Raw genomic sequence first — 18,432 nt, forward strand, 5'->3', positions numbered from 1 at the left:
TTGTATCTGAATACTTATCTTTTAACTTTTGTTTAGCGGTGGTGGGGTTTGCTTTTATCTTAGCAAGGAAAAATTGATAAATCTGTTTCGATGAGACATTAGAAATTGGAGTTAAATGGCCACTGTCGGCTGTCTTGATTATCGGAGTGCTCGGAATGGGAGCGGTTAATGTTTTATTAGTAGACGCTCAAACAAGATCACAGCATTCATCCGGGATGATAGCTGGCATTAAATCACACTTGGGACGATAAATTTTCCTCTCCAGATATTTTGAGGTGAACTTTTGGCCGAGATAAAATTAGATCAGTCCTTTACAAGTAAACCCGATTTTCTAAGGCGATTAAGGTCTTCCGCAAATAGAATTTCACCGACATGATCCGCTGGGTGCCGCTGAAATAGGCAAGTACACTACATTTTATTCTGGGTATTGTAAGTATTGCTTCCTTAATTGTCCCCACCAGAATGGACATAACTCTAGATTTGGATTTGGGTACTTCATATTAACCGCAGTATTCGCCACTTTCATATGACATATGCTTGACACAATTACTTGCGTTTAGGTGAGGATTAAGGCTGGAGGACACTGACTAATTGATGTCTGTTTTTAGAAGTAATTGCCTAGTGAAGTCTTAGTTATGTTAACTTTCTGAAAAAGAAAAACAACGTTAATTATGGAGTAACACAGTTGGCGTTCTCACGGATTTTGAGTTACATGTGATCCACTAGCGCTTGAAAGTTATTGTAATAGCAATGTCCGCACAATGCGCCTATCAATTCGACATTTTAACCCTCCCCCTCCACCCCGGGGGATTTAAACTTTGAAAATTGTCTTGTTCAAATTCCGGCCTCACAGGACCGAAAAGCTGTTGACATTTCCTATCCTAGCGTCGAATTGGACGATAAAACGCCGCCCCAAAAAACAAATGTCCCATTTTTTTTGTATACACTGTTTGGAAACTGGTTTATTCACTTTTAATCAAATTTTCTATTCATACCTTCCAAATAACTGCAAACGGTTTGTGGAGACTCTTTTTGGTGAGCGAATTGCTCACAACAAGTTCTCCTTGAACTTCACCAACGATCAGAGACCATGTGTATTCCCACACTCGTACCCAGTCGCTATTTACTTGTTTTGTAGGGTGAGAAGATTGGATACGAGGATGGATTGAGGCGCGCGGGGTGTCATGGGAAAAGGCGAAGGAAAAATAGCGACTGGCAGATTTCGTTTGACAGATCCGTGCAATTGTGCGTGGAAGCGTGCAGTGTTCTTTTTCAAAAAAACAGAGTAATTTTAGACATTTCTTGCAGTCAAAATTCACTGCGGATTTTGGTATTTAACGAGATAAAGCGTTCGTCTGATGAGTGATTTTTTTTATTGGCTTGTAATGTCGTGCTGCCGTAAACATTCGCGGGAAGACGATGTGGGTGATTTGAACAGTGCTTTCAGTGAATCAGATCGAAGGTTAGTATCACAGTCATATTTCGTCTTCCCGCGAATATTCCCGCGAAGAAGCCATTACGGCAGCACGACATTACAAGCCAACAAAAAAGAAATCACTCCTCAGACGAACGCCATATTGGATCGAAATCTGCCAGTCGCCATTTTTCCTTCGCCTCTTCCCATGACATTCCTCGCTACTAAATCCATTCTCGTATCCAATCTTCTCACCCCACAAAACACGTAAATAGCGACTGGGTACGATTCTCTTCCCATGACACCCCTCGCGCCTAAATCCATCCCCTTATCCAATCGGTTGAGAAAAGATAACATCGGCCTAAGGGAGGTGACGTCATGGGTTATTCTTCGGAGCAGCCACGAACCGAGATCCGATTATACCGGAAATTGACCTGCATTTACTCTCTTTCAGTAGTAATGGCGGACGACGTTGGGGAAATAAAGACTTCGAACGTTGGTTAGGATTCGTTATGGTAGAATACAGAGTTCTTTCTACTTTCGTTTCTCGGCGACCTCAAGGATTTTACATTTGATTTGTGGAAGAAACGTGGAACTATGAAAACAGTCAAGATTTGCTCAGGTAACATCGGCCTACGGGAGGTTAACATCGGCCTAAAGGAGGTTAACATCGGCCTACGGGAGGTTAACGTCGACCTAAGGGAGGTACGTTTTATAGCACCACGTTTGTATCGTATGTGTTATACAGGCACAATCGTACACATGGAAAGCTTATTTGCAAGCATTAAAACTTACAATCTTGCAGGAGCTTTTCTAATCATTGACCTGAGTGTGATTTCATTAATTTTATTACCAACTCATAACGTCCACCTGCAGGAGGTTAACATCTACCTAAGGGAGGTAGAGTGGCTTACAGTGTATATTTTATAACTTATGTATCATAAAAGTCAATTCATAGGCATAGAGGCTTACTCTCTAGCAGGGAAACTCATCATAAGGAGCTTTTCTATCATTGACTTGAATTTCATATTAAATATTTTCATTTTTACCAACTCATAACATCCGCCTATAGGAGTTAAAGATCTACCTAAGGGAGGTTATGGTATTATAATAAGGAAGGATGGACTTGAAGAAAGCTTACGAATCTTAAGGGGCTCTTGCGTTTCGTGTACATGCCGTTTTAGAATAAATTTATTTATAAAGAATTATTATTATTATTATTATTATTATTATTATTATTATTTGAAAAGCCTTTTAATCTCACTAGAATGAGATTAATGAGAGTTTTCTCATTTTTTTATTTACACTCATAACATGGAATACAGTGAAATGCAATATTGTTCTCTTGTTGTTGTTGTCATTTTTTTCTTGGTTGACCCCATCAACCTGTAATTTTCACATTAAATTTTGCTAGAAGTGACTGTTTATGACTGTAGAAATGATAGATCATTTTTAAAAAATATAACCCTTAATATGTCAGAATTTATTTTAATTTAATTTGTGATCTGACTTACAAGAGGTTTGACTGTTTGACTGCTTCATTTTTTATTTGCCATTAACCAAAAAATACAACATAAATACATTAAAGATGATACACAATATTCCTACTAAACTATTTACAAGATGAAATGTGTTAAAGGCTAGGAAGCCTATATAGAAGCCTGGGGCTTATTAACTATAGGCGTCCTGGAACTATAGGGTAAACCATAGAAGTTAATGGTACTGAATGAAAATTCCAATTAATTTTTTTTTAAAAGGAGGAAAAAAAAAAAAAAAAAAAGGTGTGTAGCTCAACAAAGAGTCACGACTAAGCGAGTTGAAAAGCGTAGGACCTTGAAACCGAATTGAGAATTTTCGAAGATTAGTTCGACAATAAGGTATATAGAAAAGGTTGGAATTTCTTGTATTATAAGAATGTATCTGGCTTGCAAGAGTAAACATATCGCGAAAATAATTTGGAAGTAAGCTTCTTTTAAAAAGATACATAAATTTACCTATTTGGTATAAATAAATGTCAGAGAATTTTAAAATCTCCTGTTCTTTAAAAAGAACACCAGTATGAGCATCAAAAGAAACTTTAGATATTATTCTGATTATCTTCTTTTGCAGAACAATAATCCGATTTAAATTAGACTGATATGTCGATCCCCACACAGAAACACAATAAATTAAGTAATGGTAAACTAGACTATAGACAATAGTACAAGGAGCGTAAGGAGGTTTTGGGAAGGCAAAAACTAGACTTATAAATAATACCTATTTATTTTGATATTTTTCTAGAAACACTAAGAATGTGAGGCTTCCATGACAAATGCTCATCGAGGATAACACCTAAAAATACTGTCCCTTTCACACGTTCAATTGCATTGTTGTCAATTTGAATAGATATATCAAGTGTTTTCCTCCTTTGGGGTGGTTTAGAAACCATGAAATTTGATTTTTTAAAGTTAATGGACAGCTTGTTTGCTCGACACCATTGAGTTAATTTAAGCATTTCAGAATTCAAGATTCCAGGAAGCAAGTTAAAATCTTTGTGGGAGAAAAATATGTTTGTATCATCTGCAAAAAGAATAAAATCCACGACCTTTGACACGTTACACAGATCATTTATATAGAGTAGAAAGAGTAGGGGACCTAGTATAGAACCCTGAGGCACCCCGCACTTAATTTCGCAAGACTCCAAACTGACGCCATTAAATTCCACATATTGTTGTCTATTGCTTAGATAGCTTTCGAACCCTCTAAGTGAAGTGCCGCGAACACTATAATGCTCTAATTTTGAAATCAAAATGTTATGATCAACGGTGTCAAAGGCCTTGGACAAGTCTATAAAAATACCAACTGTGCATTCCTTATTGTCAATGGCGGAAGAGATTTTGTCATATAAACAAGTAAGAGCATAAGCGCTAGCCGTGGAGTGATGCTTGCGAAAACCATACTGATTGTCAGAGAGAATGTTATGATTATTAAGAAACCTTAAAAGACGATTGTACATTACTCTCTCATTGCTTACTACAGTACATTAACAATATTGGTTTTATTTTATTTCTTTTCAGAATGCAATACTTAAACTGCACAGACCGCTGAAGAAGCAGCTACTTCAAAGACACCTATGACTCATTAATTCCACAAAAGACATTGTGTACTCAATTTATACGCATAGAAGCTTACTCTTCAGCAAGGAAACTTGGGATCATAAGGAGCTTTTTTATCATTGACTTGAATTTCATTTTATTTTTACCAAGTGATAACAATTCCACCTACGTATACAGGAGGTAAACATCTACCTGAGGGAGGTCATGATGTTTATAGCACCATGCAAGTATGTATAATAGGGAAGAATTGACTTGAAGAAAGCTTATGAATTTTAAGGGGCTTTTGCACTTCATGCACAAGGCCCTCAAATTTGGAATGACAACCCTCTTGATTTAGGTAATTCGCTTACTATCTCAAATTGTAGACAAAAACTTAAAGATTACTTCCAATCAAATTGTGAATTCATGTCCTTTTGAACCTCGTATACACGGCTTAGCTTAATTTAATATTTTATTTGTTATTTATTTAATTTTTTTTCATTTAAGTTATTATTATTATTATCACTATTATTATCACCACTATTATTAACATTAATATTTATCTATTTATTTATTTATTTATTTATTTATTTGTAAACTGTAAAGTAATTGCACCATTTTGACCAATCTCCTGTATGAATTGTGCCATATAAGCCCCCGGCTTCGGCATCTCAATATCGATTTACAGGTATTACTTATTACCATGCACTCTCTAGTACTATCATTATGAATAAAGAGCATTATATATTATATTGTCTCAGTTTTTCAATAATTATTGTATTCAAACAGAAGAAAAAAAAAGAGAAAAGTCCAAATTCTCCAATGCCAAAGGTACAATGTAAATTCAGTTCAATATCTCTACCCCAGCCAAATTCAATTCCCTTCTTCCCAGGCATGGTACATGGTCAAATGCCATGTGGGAGGGGGGGGGGGGGGGGGCAAGGCATTTATTTTCTGTTCAAATTTGACTTGTTCTCCAACTCATGACAAAGTTCCACCAGTATTTAGAAGCATAGAGCTTACTTGATAACAAATGACACGTCATGAGCTTAAAACATGAAAATGAAAACATTTAGGGGTGGTCATTTGGATCTTTTGAAAAGCACACTCAAAGGTTCATGGCATGGCTCGATTTCATTTTGACCTTTACTTGAGATACAGATTTGTTGACTTACAAAATAATAGCTCTTTATGTCATATCTTTTTGACTCAATAGCCATAAAGGTTAGCAACCATAACTGTAATTGAATATGGATATTTGAAAGATACATTTCAATATCAGGTGAAAGATTAAGTAGAAGAAAGACCCTCAGTTATTTTTTTGGGATTTCTTTTCACAACTGCTTAAGGACGGTGCCTACTAATAGCGAAGTATTTTTGCACGATTTATCACTATGCGGGAAAAGCAGATCTTGGTAGCAGGTATTGAAAGCCAAATTTAAGGAAATTGGGGGTAACCACGCATTTTTTAGAGATAACCAAGCAACAATTTTTTATTATTTTAAAAAGCAGCAAAATACAAAGCAATGTATGGCACTTTTTTCCAAATTGAAGCTTTATTATCTCTGAAAAATGCATGATTTCCCCCCAATTTTCTTTTTGGATACCAAAATCACTTGCTAAGTTCTGCTTTCTCCGCATAGTTTTAAAGTGCGCAAAAATATCCCTGTAATAGTGGGCACCACCCATAGGAAACGCGAGTATCTCCAGATGCACAGAACGTATGCGCAGTAACAATAGTAGGCACCATCCTACAATAGAAACAATAGAAAGGACTGAGAATCTTTCTTCCAATTAAACATTACTTAAAAATGTTGGTCATTTTGTATCTTTGCACTCTAAGTGGTACATATATACCAATCTACACAATTTCCTGCCAGAGAGGAACAAAATTATGACCATTTGCATCCAATCCATCATTATATGGGAGATCCTCCGTCAATTAACCCTACAAACTTGAATATCAAATTTTACATAATTTTGCCACATGACAAGAGGTCAAGCTTGACAACAACAGTTCAACAACATCTGTTGTACACAAAGTCTTTTGAGGAATTGATGAGTCATAGGTGTCTTTGAAGTAGCAGTTTCTTCAGCGGTCTGCACAGTTTAAGTATTGCATCCTGAAAAGAAATAAAATAAAACCAATATTGTTAATGTACTGTAATAAGCAGTCAAACAGTCAAACCTCTTGTAAGTGATCACAAATTAAATTAAAATAAATTCTGACATATTAAGGGTTATATATTTTTTAAAAAATGATCCATCATTTCAACAGTCATAAACAGTCACTTCTAGCAAAATCTAATGTGGAAATTACTGGTTGATGGGGTCAACCAAGAAAAAACGACAACAACAACAAGAAAACAATTGCCTTTAATCATCATAACAGCTATTATGCTATTTTAATGCACCTGCATTTTTTCTATTTAAACCCATAACACCTCTCACAGAAAATCTTTATGGCTGTAAAATTGTTTCATTAGATGAATATAAATGGCCCAGCATAGGTCAGTGTGTTGCCCAAAAATAATATTGATAATAATATATTTTAGTATATACCACACAAGTGAATAGTGCTTGTAGCGCGCGCTGATTGGCTAGCTCGGAGGTGATTAGCCAAGTACTATTCACCTCCGAGCAACCTAAGAGAAACAAGATGGCTTCCTGTTTCGCCACGGTCACTTAAGAGGAAAATATTTCTTTAAAAAAGACGGCTATTACAAAAAATACAAAAAATAAAATGGCAACAAATTTTGGTTTGACGACATTACATGGTAAGTTATTAAATCTTTCAAACCTCATATTCCTAGGCGAAAAATAAAAATACCATCCATTTTTTACGAAACTGTCAAGCACTATAATTACAATGTAAACAAAGAAACATCTAATGTTTTGCAGTGTGGTTTCAACAATAGGACAAATTTCACACAACAATCGAAAAAAAAATACACGTGAGCAACTAAGCAAGTGCCTCCAGAAGTTTTAGTTGTCTGCAAGAAAGCGAGTGAAAGTGACGGATTTTTACCTCGCCGCTTCGCGGTTCGGTAAATATCCATCACTATTCACCTCCACTTTGGTGAATAATTGTTAAATATTCCATGTTATGGGTGTAAATAAAAAAATGAGAAAACTCTCATTAATCTCATTCTAGTGAGATTAAAAGGCTTTTCAAATAATAATAATAATAATAATAATAATAATAATAATAATAATAATAATAATAATAATAATAATTAATAATAATAATAATTCTTTATAAATAAATTTATTCTAAAACGGCATGTACACGAAATGCAAAAGCCCCTTAAGATTCGTAAGCTTTCTTCAAGTCCATCCTTCCTTATTATAATACCATAACCTCCCTTAGGTAGATCTTTAACTCCTATAGGCGGATGTTATGAGTTGGTAAAAATGAAAATATTTAATATGAAATTCAAGTCAATGATAGAAAAGCTCCTTATGATGAGTTTCCCTGCTAAAGAGTAAGCTTCTATGCCTATGAATTGACTTTTATGATACATAAGTTATAAAATATACACTGTAAGCCACTCTACCTCCCTTAGGTAGATGTTAACCTCCTGCAGGTGGATGTTATGAGTTGGTAATAAAATTAATGAAATCACACTCAGGTCAATGATTAGAAAAGCTCCTGCAAGATTGTAAGTTTTAATGCTTGCAAATAAGCTTTCCATGTGTACGATTGTGCCAGTATAACACATACGATACAAACGTGGTGCTATAAAACGTACCTCCCTTAGGTCGATGTTAACCTCCCGTAGGCCGATGTTACCTGAGCAAATCTTGACTGTTTTCATAGTTCCACGTTTCTTCCACAAATCGAATGTAAAATCCTTGAGGTCGCCGAGAAACGAAAGTAGCAAGAACTCTGTATTCTACCATAACGAATCCTAACAAACGTTCGAAGTCTTTATTTCCCCGACGTCGTCCGCCATTACTACTGAAAGAGAGTGAATGCAGGTCAATTTCCGGTATAATCGGATCTCGGTTCGTGGCTGCTCCGAAGAATAACCCATGACGTCACCTCCCTTAGGCCGATGTTATCTTTTCTCAACCTATCCAATCTTCCCACGCCACAAAACACGTAAATAGCGACTGGGTACGAGTCTGGTGTATTCCCACGGACAAAAAAAAAAAGCAAAAAACAAAAAGAGAAAGAGAGTTCTTTTTAAAATTTCCCACTCCACCGAGGTAATGTTTAAGTGTCCCCCATAGCAGAACTTTCGCTTAAAATGCCTTCCTACTTTGGTACGGAAAATGATCAAATGTGCGGGATATGCCCATGGGGATTGTTGAAGGTTTGGTTTGATCAGCGGATTTTATGACGTCATATGGTTGCCGCTATTGTAAAGTAAGCAGACGTTCTTTTGTGTGAAACAATAAAGCAACCGTACTACGTCATAAATTCCAAGATAACTGCGCCCAGGAAATTTAAAAGGAAAAGAGGTGATAATCAAATCCTGTTTTGTCCGACACAAAAATTATATTTCCATGTTTTCTAACGAAATTTAAAATTAGATTGTATTTTTAACAATTTAAAGTTAATGTTTTCAACAGTGGAGGTTCCTTTAAGAATATCCAAAAAGTATCAGAAAATCATGTTTTAGTTTCAAAATCCGGATTTTAGTTTAATCTATTGAATTTTTCCTCCGGTTGGATTCAAGGAATTGAAAATCCTTTTTCAGGATTTGTATAAAAATAACACAAAATCCGATGCTGGTTTCAAAATCCGAATTTTGTTGAATCCATCGAATATTTCTTTCTCAGAATGGATTCAACTAAAATCCAGATTTTTGGTTTTTGGAACGCATCTATAACCCGAGTTTGCCCGATTCGGACGAACAGCTATAAAGTCGAAACTAAATGCTGTTTGCCTCAATTTGAATTTGCAACTTTTTTGCCATGATTTGAAGCCACCATCCATAATTATCTTGAATGGTCATGGAATCTTTCCTTCACCTTTTCTGTGAGCTAGATTTTGTCCATTCACGCTACCTTTTCCTCCCTACAACCCTCTTTGTTTTTTTTTTATTTTTATCTGAACAGCCTTTTTATTATATACTTGTAGCTTTGTAATGATTTCTAATTATAAAGACCTAACTCCTGCCATAATAGCAGCTCATTCATATGTATAGCATATATAAAAATTCGATTGATATATAATATTTTGGAAATGGTGACGATTTCATGATTAAATCAGCGCAAGTCGGAGCTAATCAAATAAACTTGTAAACAGCAATTATTTTAACGAGGTGTAAAAATAAGAAATAAAAGGGTGCTCCGTTAAAAACAAGAAATCAATGTAATATAACATTTGTAAGGAACTTAATGATAATTAAACAAACCAATTTACGCTCAAGGTTTGCAGATTTTCCTTGGTTAATTCTATCCTAGGTACCGGAGTAATACGAGAACTTGTCATAATTACAATAGATATTTCACAATTGCTGCTTCTTTCGTTTTCTGTTTCTATAACGACCTCTCCTAGTGTGCAGTATCGCTGTATATCTTTTTGGATTGTGTAGTATTTTGTCGATCCACAGGGCGAATCAAAATGTAAACAACGAGTGAAAATATACAGCGATACTACATACCAAAACATCTAATAAGAGTCGTATATCAAGACCTTTGAACTGGGAATTTGGTCCCTAGGGATTGGATAATGAGGATATAAAGGGAACACGTTCCACAGCGAAGGACGGTTACCTTCCCACCCACCCTCCGGAGAGTCGTGTTTGAAATTGACCCCAATCATCAATTTCGCCTGGCTTGGGCTTGTTCCCAGGCCAAAACGGCTCTCCATTCATGAATACCTAACTTTCATAACAATGTCAAGGGGAGAATATTATACTGATCTCATTGCCTTAACGTTTCAGAAATTCGGATTTACTGGTAAAGGAAATTTGTAGTTTTCTTCAGCAAAATGTTGGCTCAAAATTTCGTAACACTAGAACAACTAATTCTTTTCCGTTTTGTAAAGGACAAATATATCGTCAACCCTAAAGAAACCATAGGGATCTTACTTTTTTGCACGTTCAAAGTTATTTAAAGGTATTGGATGATCAAAGTTTCGTAAATTAAGCAGTCAAAAGAATTTATTGCTGCCAAAAAATACAAACTTTGACTCGCTTGTAGAGGAATGGAACGATATAAAGTGCAATAATAATCAATCAACCTTTATTTGCCTCGTGGACATTAGAATTTTATACAAGATGCTCTGTTAGTTGTTTCATAGCAGAGAATAGTGGGGGAGTAAGATCCGTGTTACAATGCCGATATGTACATGTTTATCACACTGAAAAATAGTATCTCACCTGCGCTCTATATTGATAATAAAACAACTTGGGAGTGAAGTTTCCACCCCCGGGGGGAGTATGCAACAGATGCTTGGGTAGGGAGGTGCGGCGCAGGCGTTCAAACCCTGACCGTGTTTCAGACACAATTCTCTGATTTTCCTATCCCGTTTAAGACAGAATTCAAAATTTTCAAACCCTATCTAAGACATTTATTCCAAAATCATATCCTATTTAAGACTAGAATGAGAATAACTAGTTTCTTCCATTGGCGGTCCTTTGCAGATTACTTTTACTTCATTGAAATATGCTTCGTTCTTCAAAACACCAATGAACAGACATCTGAACTTATCCTGTTTAAGCCATTAGGCCATGTATATGTAGCGATACAATGTTTAATACAGAAAGTGATGAAATAAATACCCCGTTCAAGACAAAACACCCTTAAAAACCATACCCTGTCGGGCCGCACGTCCCCGTTAACGTCAGACTGAGGGAGCGAAGATTTCCTATTATCTGTTATTATCGACTGGGAAATTTCATGCTCTAGTTGTTATCTTTTTAATTAATAACTTTGGCGAGCTCGACAGGCTTGCGTTACCAAAACTCACTGCAATGTATTTAGGGGCACCCAACGGATCTTTTCGGGAAATTATCTTTTCGGAAGGTCCTCAATCCCCTACAATTTTCTTAAGGGAATTTTCACCTCGAATGTTCGTGATACGGGATATTTACGGCCTAATGTTTTCGAATTCATAAAAATGTCGTTTTGGACACCGAAAAAAAGGTCAGCTAAGATTTTCGGAACGAAATAAGACCTAAGGTTTTCGGAAAATGGACAAAAATGCTCTAATAATTTCAAAAAGACTCAAGTTCCCCTAGAATGACGGAACAGATAAAAATATTATAGCGCGGCTTGAATTGAACCTACAGAGCTTTAAAAGCACTCCAGGTAGCCTAAAATTGCGTTTCAGAGGATCTGAGAGAAAACTGTCGTTGGGTGCCCATGTGTATTGAACGGGGAACCCTAGCGCTTTTCAGGGTAGTAACCAAGGAAATGTATTTAGATAACGAATTGATACCATTTAGAGTCATTTATTGTACCCGAATTTTTGATCCCCGACCTAACGTGGTGAGGGAAGGAAGTTGACCACGCTTTACGAAATATAAAACTTTTCACGGAAATAAGCGACGATGAATAAGCAAGAGAGGACATGAGGGAATTGAAAGGTTCTGGGACCAGGAATGGTAAGCCGCTGTTACGCAAGAGAATGAATTCCAGTAGTTATAGACAACTGAATTCAAATTATGATTGTGTGCATCCAACACTTAATCCTTATTTCATGGCTGTGCACCAAAGAAGGTTCACGAGAATATCATTGTTTTGATTTCTGTTGAGAGAATTCGCACTGTTTTATTCCCAGTATGCCTGTGTTAGTAACTGATAAAATACATCTTTCTGACAGGAAATTAAAGTTGTTGTCAAAAAGATGTTTAGGCAAGTAGTTATCTCAGTGATGGATAAGGCTAACACAGGCATTTGTAAAGTGATTGCACTCATGCTCCTCCAAAAGAAATTTTAGTGCTCAAAGAAATCCCGGCATTGAGCGAAATAACTTTTAAATAAATGAACAATGGTATAACTACTACTTTAACAAGTTGTTAATCTGTCGTTGACCGTACAACTCCTCTTTCCGTATATCATTATTGCATTATTAGTTAGTAATTTAGATATCTAATTTTAATGTAAGTATGTAATGTTAATTAACCCATCACTCTCTGAGATAAATAACCGCAGGTAGCTGACGATGGCGTTTGAACATGCCGAAACATGTTTTGCAAACTAGGACATGTTGCTCTCTGTTTACAAATTTAGGGGCACAAATTTCCAAGATGGGTGCCTCGCGATTTGTTAATGTTCCCGACGAAGAAATAAATATCTGGAAAGAAAATGCAATTCAAAAAAACACCAAACATGCAACTAAGTTCGGGTTAACACTTTTAAAAGGTAAGATGTGAAAGATTTGTTAATTATAATAAACAAACCCAGTAAATTCCGGTGGAAATGTTCCCTATGTTGATACCAGTAATGAAAACAAATAAAAAAATGGCGGAACATTTTCTTCAATTTACAGAATGGTTTCAACGCCAAACACAATTTACGACGGACTTTGAAAGCATGGAAGTTAACGAGATGAACAAATGCCTCTCGTAGTTTTACGTCTCCGTGAGGAGGAAAAACGGCAGTTTTTACAAGAAAACTAGTTTGTTGTTCATCAAAGCGACTCTCGACCGAACAACTTTATTGTCAGCACTCGTTTCGGTCTTGGTAACCGTGCGTCCTATTGAAATCCCAGGTGAGGTGGCTAAGTACGCGAGTGTTAGCTCATAATCCCCCCTGGACAGGAACCAAACTCGATCAATCGTGCGAAGCTCGTAAGAAGATACTATGCCCATCTCCATATAAGGAAGCAAAGGGTGCCTGCTCCTGGGGGTCTAAAAAGGCGCTAGAAATCTGGTAACGAAGAGGTGTCGGACAAAGTTTGGGAGCGAGAAAACTGGAACCAAGAAACAAAAAGCAAGAGTTGCTACGAGTTCAAAATATGTGGTTTGTTTTCACCGGAATATTTCGTATCCGGCGATATTCCGCGCGATTTCGCAGGATAATTGTTAAATATTTACAGGCGTAACCGGGAAGGAGGAGCAGGGGAATCGAGAATAATTGAGATAAAAAAGAGGGACTGGATAGAGGGGAAAGGGAACGCCTCTAACTTAGCCGAGCAGCACTGAACGAACTTCAGTTGTAAAACTTTTATTATCCTACGCGTTTCGTGAGATTTTCGGGACTCATCTGGAGGTGGTTTACAAGTGCTAGTTACATGCTTGTGTGTACAGTCAACTGCCTTTATTGCTGACACCTCGGGACTGCGAGTCAGTGGCTTATAGCGAGAGTCCGTAAAAACAGTAATTTATTTCAGTCAAACGTCTGTAATTTATTTTTTCCGGGGATTTAGCTGCTGTCCGTGTTATCAGGGTGTCCGGAATAGCGAGGTGTCCGCAAAGCGGGAGTTTACCATACAACACATTTTTGAATTGACGTAAAGGAAACAAGTTTTGCATGCGTTTGCAAGGAGTGACTGAGGCCTGTAGTATGTGTGTGACATATCTGTAACATTACATATGCCTGACGTATTAATTTGGGGATTTAGAACGAAATCTGTGATCCCCCTATGGCAGCCCTGATTGTGCTACAACATTCGGCCGAAATCAGACCCCGACTTTCCTCCCTCGATGTCGGCGAAAATAAGTTACCGATATTGTTTTTTTTTTTTTTTTTTTTTTTTTTTCAAATTTCAAATAGAAGAAAGATCCTCGCAGTTAGTACCAACTTAAGCAGTTTTGAAAAGAAAGGCTGTAAAAAAAAAATCAGGCTTGAACGGGATTCGAACTTATGACCTCTTAGATGCCGGTGCAGTGCTCTACCAACTGAGCTATCAAGCCAAATATCTGAACTAATCTATTACTATAGATTATCCTTGAACGTTTTCTAAGGAAAAGGAATTATTATAAGCAGCAAAACTGAATGAAGATACAATACACTCTAGTTAAATGTACCCTAAACCAGCGAACCTGAACTGGACTAACACGTTTTGTGTAATGCAAGAAAAGACAAAGAATACACGACTGCTTCAAAATAAATTCAATGTTTTAGAATACAGCAATGATTTTTTTTTACCTGTCACGTCTCGACAATCATGGTTCGAGCTATCGAGGGTAAAACTATATAGGAAATGAAAGGAGGGAAACGAAAACTGCTTCCAGTTAGCGGGAGGGAGTGGAGTTATCGAGGGTTCAAGTTACCGAGGCGAAAGTTACAGTAAATGTATGATGGAAATCTAGGGGAAAACAATTTTGGTTCGAGCTAGCGCGAGGTTCGAGCTACGGAGGGTTCCAGTTATCGCGCGTCGACTGTAAGATCGTATGCAATAACATATATCAGTCCCAGCAGAATTTCCTACACAATGATTGCAGTTTACTAGTGAAACGCTTCAATGTAGTCGAGTTTGTAACGGCAACTTTTTCGTCGATTCATGTGCCTTCTTTATCGTTAAATTCGAGAGTGTTTCAGACAAGCAATTAAACTTGAAAATAAAATATATCACGTAAATAAAGTGATGATAGTTTGAAAAATTTATTAGTCGTCGCCATAACTCGTTTTGGAGACTTAAGAGCGGACAAAAAATTACTGAGCAACACTGATTAACAAAAATTTATAAAACAGCAAGTTTTAACAAACGACTTTCAAAAAAATTGGCTTGTCATATGTAGGTCGTTATTCACTTTCACATCGTGTGTTGTTAGAACAATGTTACAAGTTCTCCTCCTTTGCACGGTAGCTACCATGTATTTCTACTTCCGTTATCATTACATCTTCTCCGCCTTTGTACGGCAGGAAAGGCAGATACTTGGCTGCTTTGCAATTACTGAGGCGCTGAAAGCCAAAAGGCAAATCATAGACTTCAATTGAAGCTGTTTGGAACTGATCATCGTAATCATCTGACGTATGTTGCCGCCATGCCTTTAGCCCGCGTTCCTCAGTGGTACCAGGAATGGTGTTGTCCAGAATCAGTGCCACAATACTTCCTACCGCCATGTTTGTTGACAAAAGGACTGTCACGATCTGGTCGATTTCTGGAACACCTATGGAAAGTGAAGACATCGTTTTTGTGCATTCTCGATTATAGGTCTGCAAAAGAAGATATACTTAGGCGAAGGGTATGGCCATGAAATCGTCATCAAAAAGGAACATTTGGTATATGTACGTTATAGAGTGTTTTCACATGACGTCACGGCGGCCATGTTGGTGTCCCAAAACAAAGAAAAGGCCGCCATGTTGGTGTCCCAAACTAAACCTCTGGGAATTGAACTCTATATTTATGCAAATACTTTCTTTTGTTCCAGTAAACCAATATGGCCGATAGTCACGAATGAAAACGCTCTATAGGCGAACATAAATAAAATAATTTGTTCTTGGAAAAAGAATACGTCGCTCTCACAAGAAAGCCTTGACGGATCGTTTGCTTTAGCTCAGTTTGCTCGCAAACTTGGGCCCTCGTGTATAATGTAGAATGATAACAATTATCGCTTGAGCGTTTTCCTTGTATACAAAGTCCATAAAAATCGTTTGGGAGAATGACAAATAAAATAATAGCAGAAGAGAAATGAACACCTGTCTGAATTGCGTTTGGATGATTATTCATGTAGGACGGCAGAGCTAATCCAAACACAATGGAAAATCCAACAATGAACAAGTTTCTTGAGGAATTCATGTCAGCAAACTGCAGATTAGAGATTCCAACAGCGGCAATCATTCCGAACATGACCATTAAAACTCCACCAACGATAGGATCCGGAATGCTGACAAACAACGCGCCAAATTTACCAACAACACCAACGACCATCATAACCAGAGCACCCCACTGGATCACACGAAGGCTTCCAACCTAAGGAGAGAGCCAACAGTTCATAAACAGCCACAAGTTATGTATATATTTTGTGGTTTAAAATGCGTTGGGTTCAAAATCATATAAATCTGGTAAAATTGTTTGTTAACTAGTTCGAAATTCTTTGACTAAGGTTAAAATAGATAACACTAACGACGACAATGACTCTGTGACATTATAAATTTCTAAATTGACTATTTACCCGTTGTCTTACCAGCGATTAAGTTTGATAAGATATAATTAGTCAAGGGATATAAATATGAAGCAGTCAATTTGGGGTCTTTGGAAGATGTGGTGGTGTAGTCAATTAGCGCGTCGTACTTTCGATTGGGCGGTTGTTATTTCGAGGCTTAACTGGTCTCTTCATTCTTCAACATTGTCCCAGTTGTAACAGGGTACCAAATGGGTACCGGTGATATACTGCTGGTGGGTAACCCAATGATAGACTAGCATACCATCCAGGGGGGAGTAGCAATACCCCCATTGTTTCATGCTTTAGAATCCAGGTTAAGCGCTGGCCGTGTACTTAGGCTCGTAGGACAATGTAGTGCGACTAACCAATTCTCAATCATCAACTTGATTTGCAAACAGTCGTAAGCAATGAATATGGCCTATATCTTTTATTAATTGGCCATGGTGAATCGATTAAGTTATGATCATCCCGTTGAGTGTAGTTGTGAGAAAGACTTTTGGGGCATTTTGACCATCGCTTCAATAACCTGAGCTGAAGTCATCATTACAGTCAAGCCTTCAGTTAATGCTACTAATTCAGTTGTAAAATAATCCTGCTCAGGACTACACTCACCTGGGCGAGCATTCTCTAGGGTTCCATAATATGACTTCCAGTTTGGAATCACTTCGAGTTTTGGGATCATTTTGATATCTTTTATAGAGGGAGTCTTGCATCAAGTAATTTGGGTTGTGGATCTTTGTCAGTAGCCGTCCTAATCAAAGCGTTTCCTACTCATCCTGTCGTAGGTTGCTATAAACTTTTAAGCCAAAAGTGGATTCAGATTCAGATTTTACGAACTGTTGGGTTTATAGAGGTTACGAAAATGTCTGTAGAAGAGTGGAGGACTAGATACTGGTGCAAAACTGTGGTAGCAACAAAACCAAATTCGCATTTACCTTAATTATACCGATGGCTCCAATGTTTTGGCTGTAAGAAGTTGTTCCATTTCCAGTACCAAACGCTCCCGCCAGGAGACAGCCAATTCCCTCCATTCCAATTCCACGATTAATTGCGTGTTTTGGAGGTGGAGGGGCTCCTGACAATCTTGCGCAGGCGTAGTAATCTCCCACCGATTCAATAATGGAGGAAAACACACCCGCAAGTATCCCAAACACCCCTGCAGCACTGACAGTAGGCATTCCCCACTGACCTTTACAGTAATTAAAATTGGGAAACATCAAAGAGTTAAGCCATTTAGTGCAGCTGAATCAAAAATAATAATAATAAAAAAACGGTTCTTGTTTTATCACCATTGCTAACCTGGGTAAGGAAATCTAAACCATTTGGCTTCTTTTATCACTGCAATTCTGGCGTCTGTTCTTGCCCTGTACTGCGGAACGCTGGGATCTGAGGGAAAGCCGCCTGCTGCAGTGATGATAGCACAAATTACCCATGACATCAAGATCGCTAGGATCACCTGAGGAACACAAAGCATAGAAATGGATTTGTAGTAAGGAAACTGTATCTATTGAGGCATACAGTTAGGAAACGGGATACCCATATATGAAAGGTTGTATAAAAGGGAATAAAGCTTGTTGGACTTCAGATTGTGTGAGCTTGATAATGGCTCATGAATTGGTGGAATTTGTTGATAAAATTAGGTCAGCTAATTCAAGGGTTCGAATATGTATTTGGAGAAAAGCTCAAAGAGATCGGCTGATGGATGAACAAGATGCATCATTGGGTTAACTTAACACAACACAGCATAACAAATCGCAACGCAATACGATACCTTAGAGCGAGAGAAAGATTTGAGGAACAAGAACCAAGAGAGGATCAAGGGCTACTTGATTAACTACTGTAAAATTTTGGAAAACCAAAGGAAACCTTGTTATCTTCTATAGCTGGTTCTAAGAAAACTACATACTCAGGCCATTGAAGTTGTCAACAACTC

General features: G+C 37.4%; 1 protein-coding gene across 2 annotated transcripts in view; it reads right to left on the reverse strand.

Moving 5' to 3' along the window:
* Nucleotides 1–15,005: 15,005 nt before the first annotated feature.
* The window catches only part of LOC146460376 (solute carrier family 23 member 1-like), a 13,650-nt gene continuing 10,223 nt past the window's right edge, over nt 15,006–18,432 (reverse strand). The window contains exons 9-12 of one of the 2 annotated variants that reach the window (XM_085088553.1): nt 17,799–17,955; nt 17,435–17,688; nt 16,033–16,306; nt 15,006–15,503 (exon numbers count right to left, since the gene is read on the reverse strand). In XM_085088553.1, coding sequence (XP_084944679.1) covers nt 15,172–15,503; nt 16,033–16,306; nt 17,435–17,688; nt 17,799–17,955 — 1,017 coding nt within the window. In that variant the 3' untranslated portion in view covers nt 15,006–15,171. Of the gene's footprint in view, nt 15,550–16,032; nt 16,307–17,434; nt 17,689–17,798; nt 17,956–18,432 lie in introns of both variants that reach the window. The other variant, XM_085088554.1, reaches the window with a different exon arrangement.

This window comes from Pavona decussata, unplaced genomic scaffold (assembly GCF_977016875.1).
Source record: "Pavona decussata unplaced genomic scaffold, jaPavDecu1.1 SCAFFOLD_214, whole genome shotgun sequence".
Classification (NCBI taxonomy): domain Eukaryota; kingdom Metazoa; phylum Cnidaria; class Anthozoa; order Scleractinia; family Agariciidae; genus Pavona; species Pavona decussata.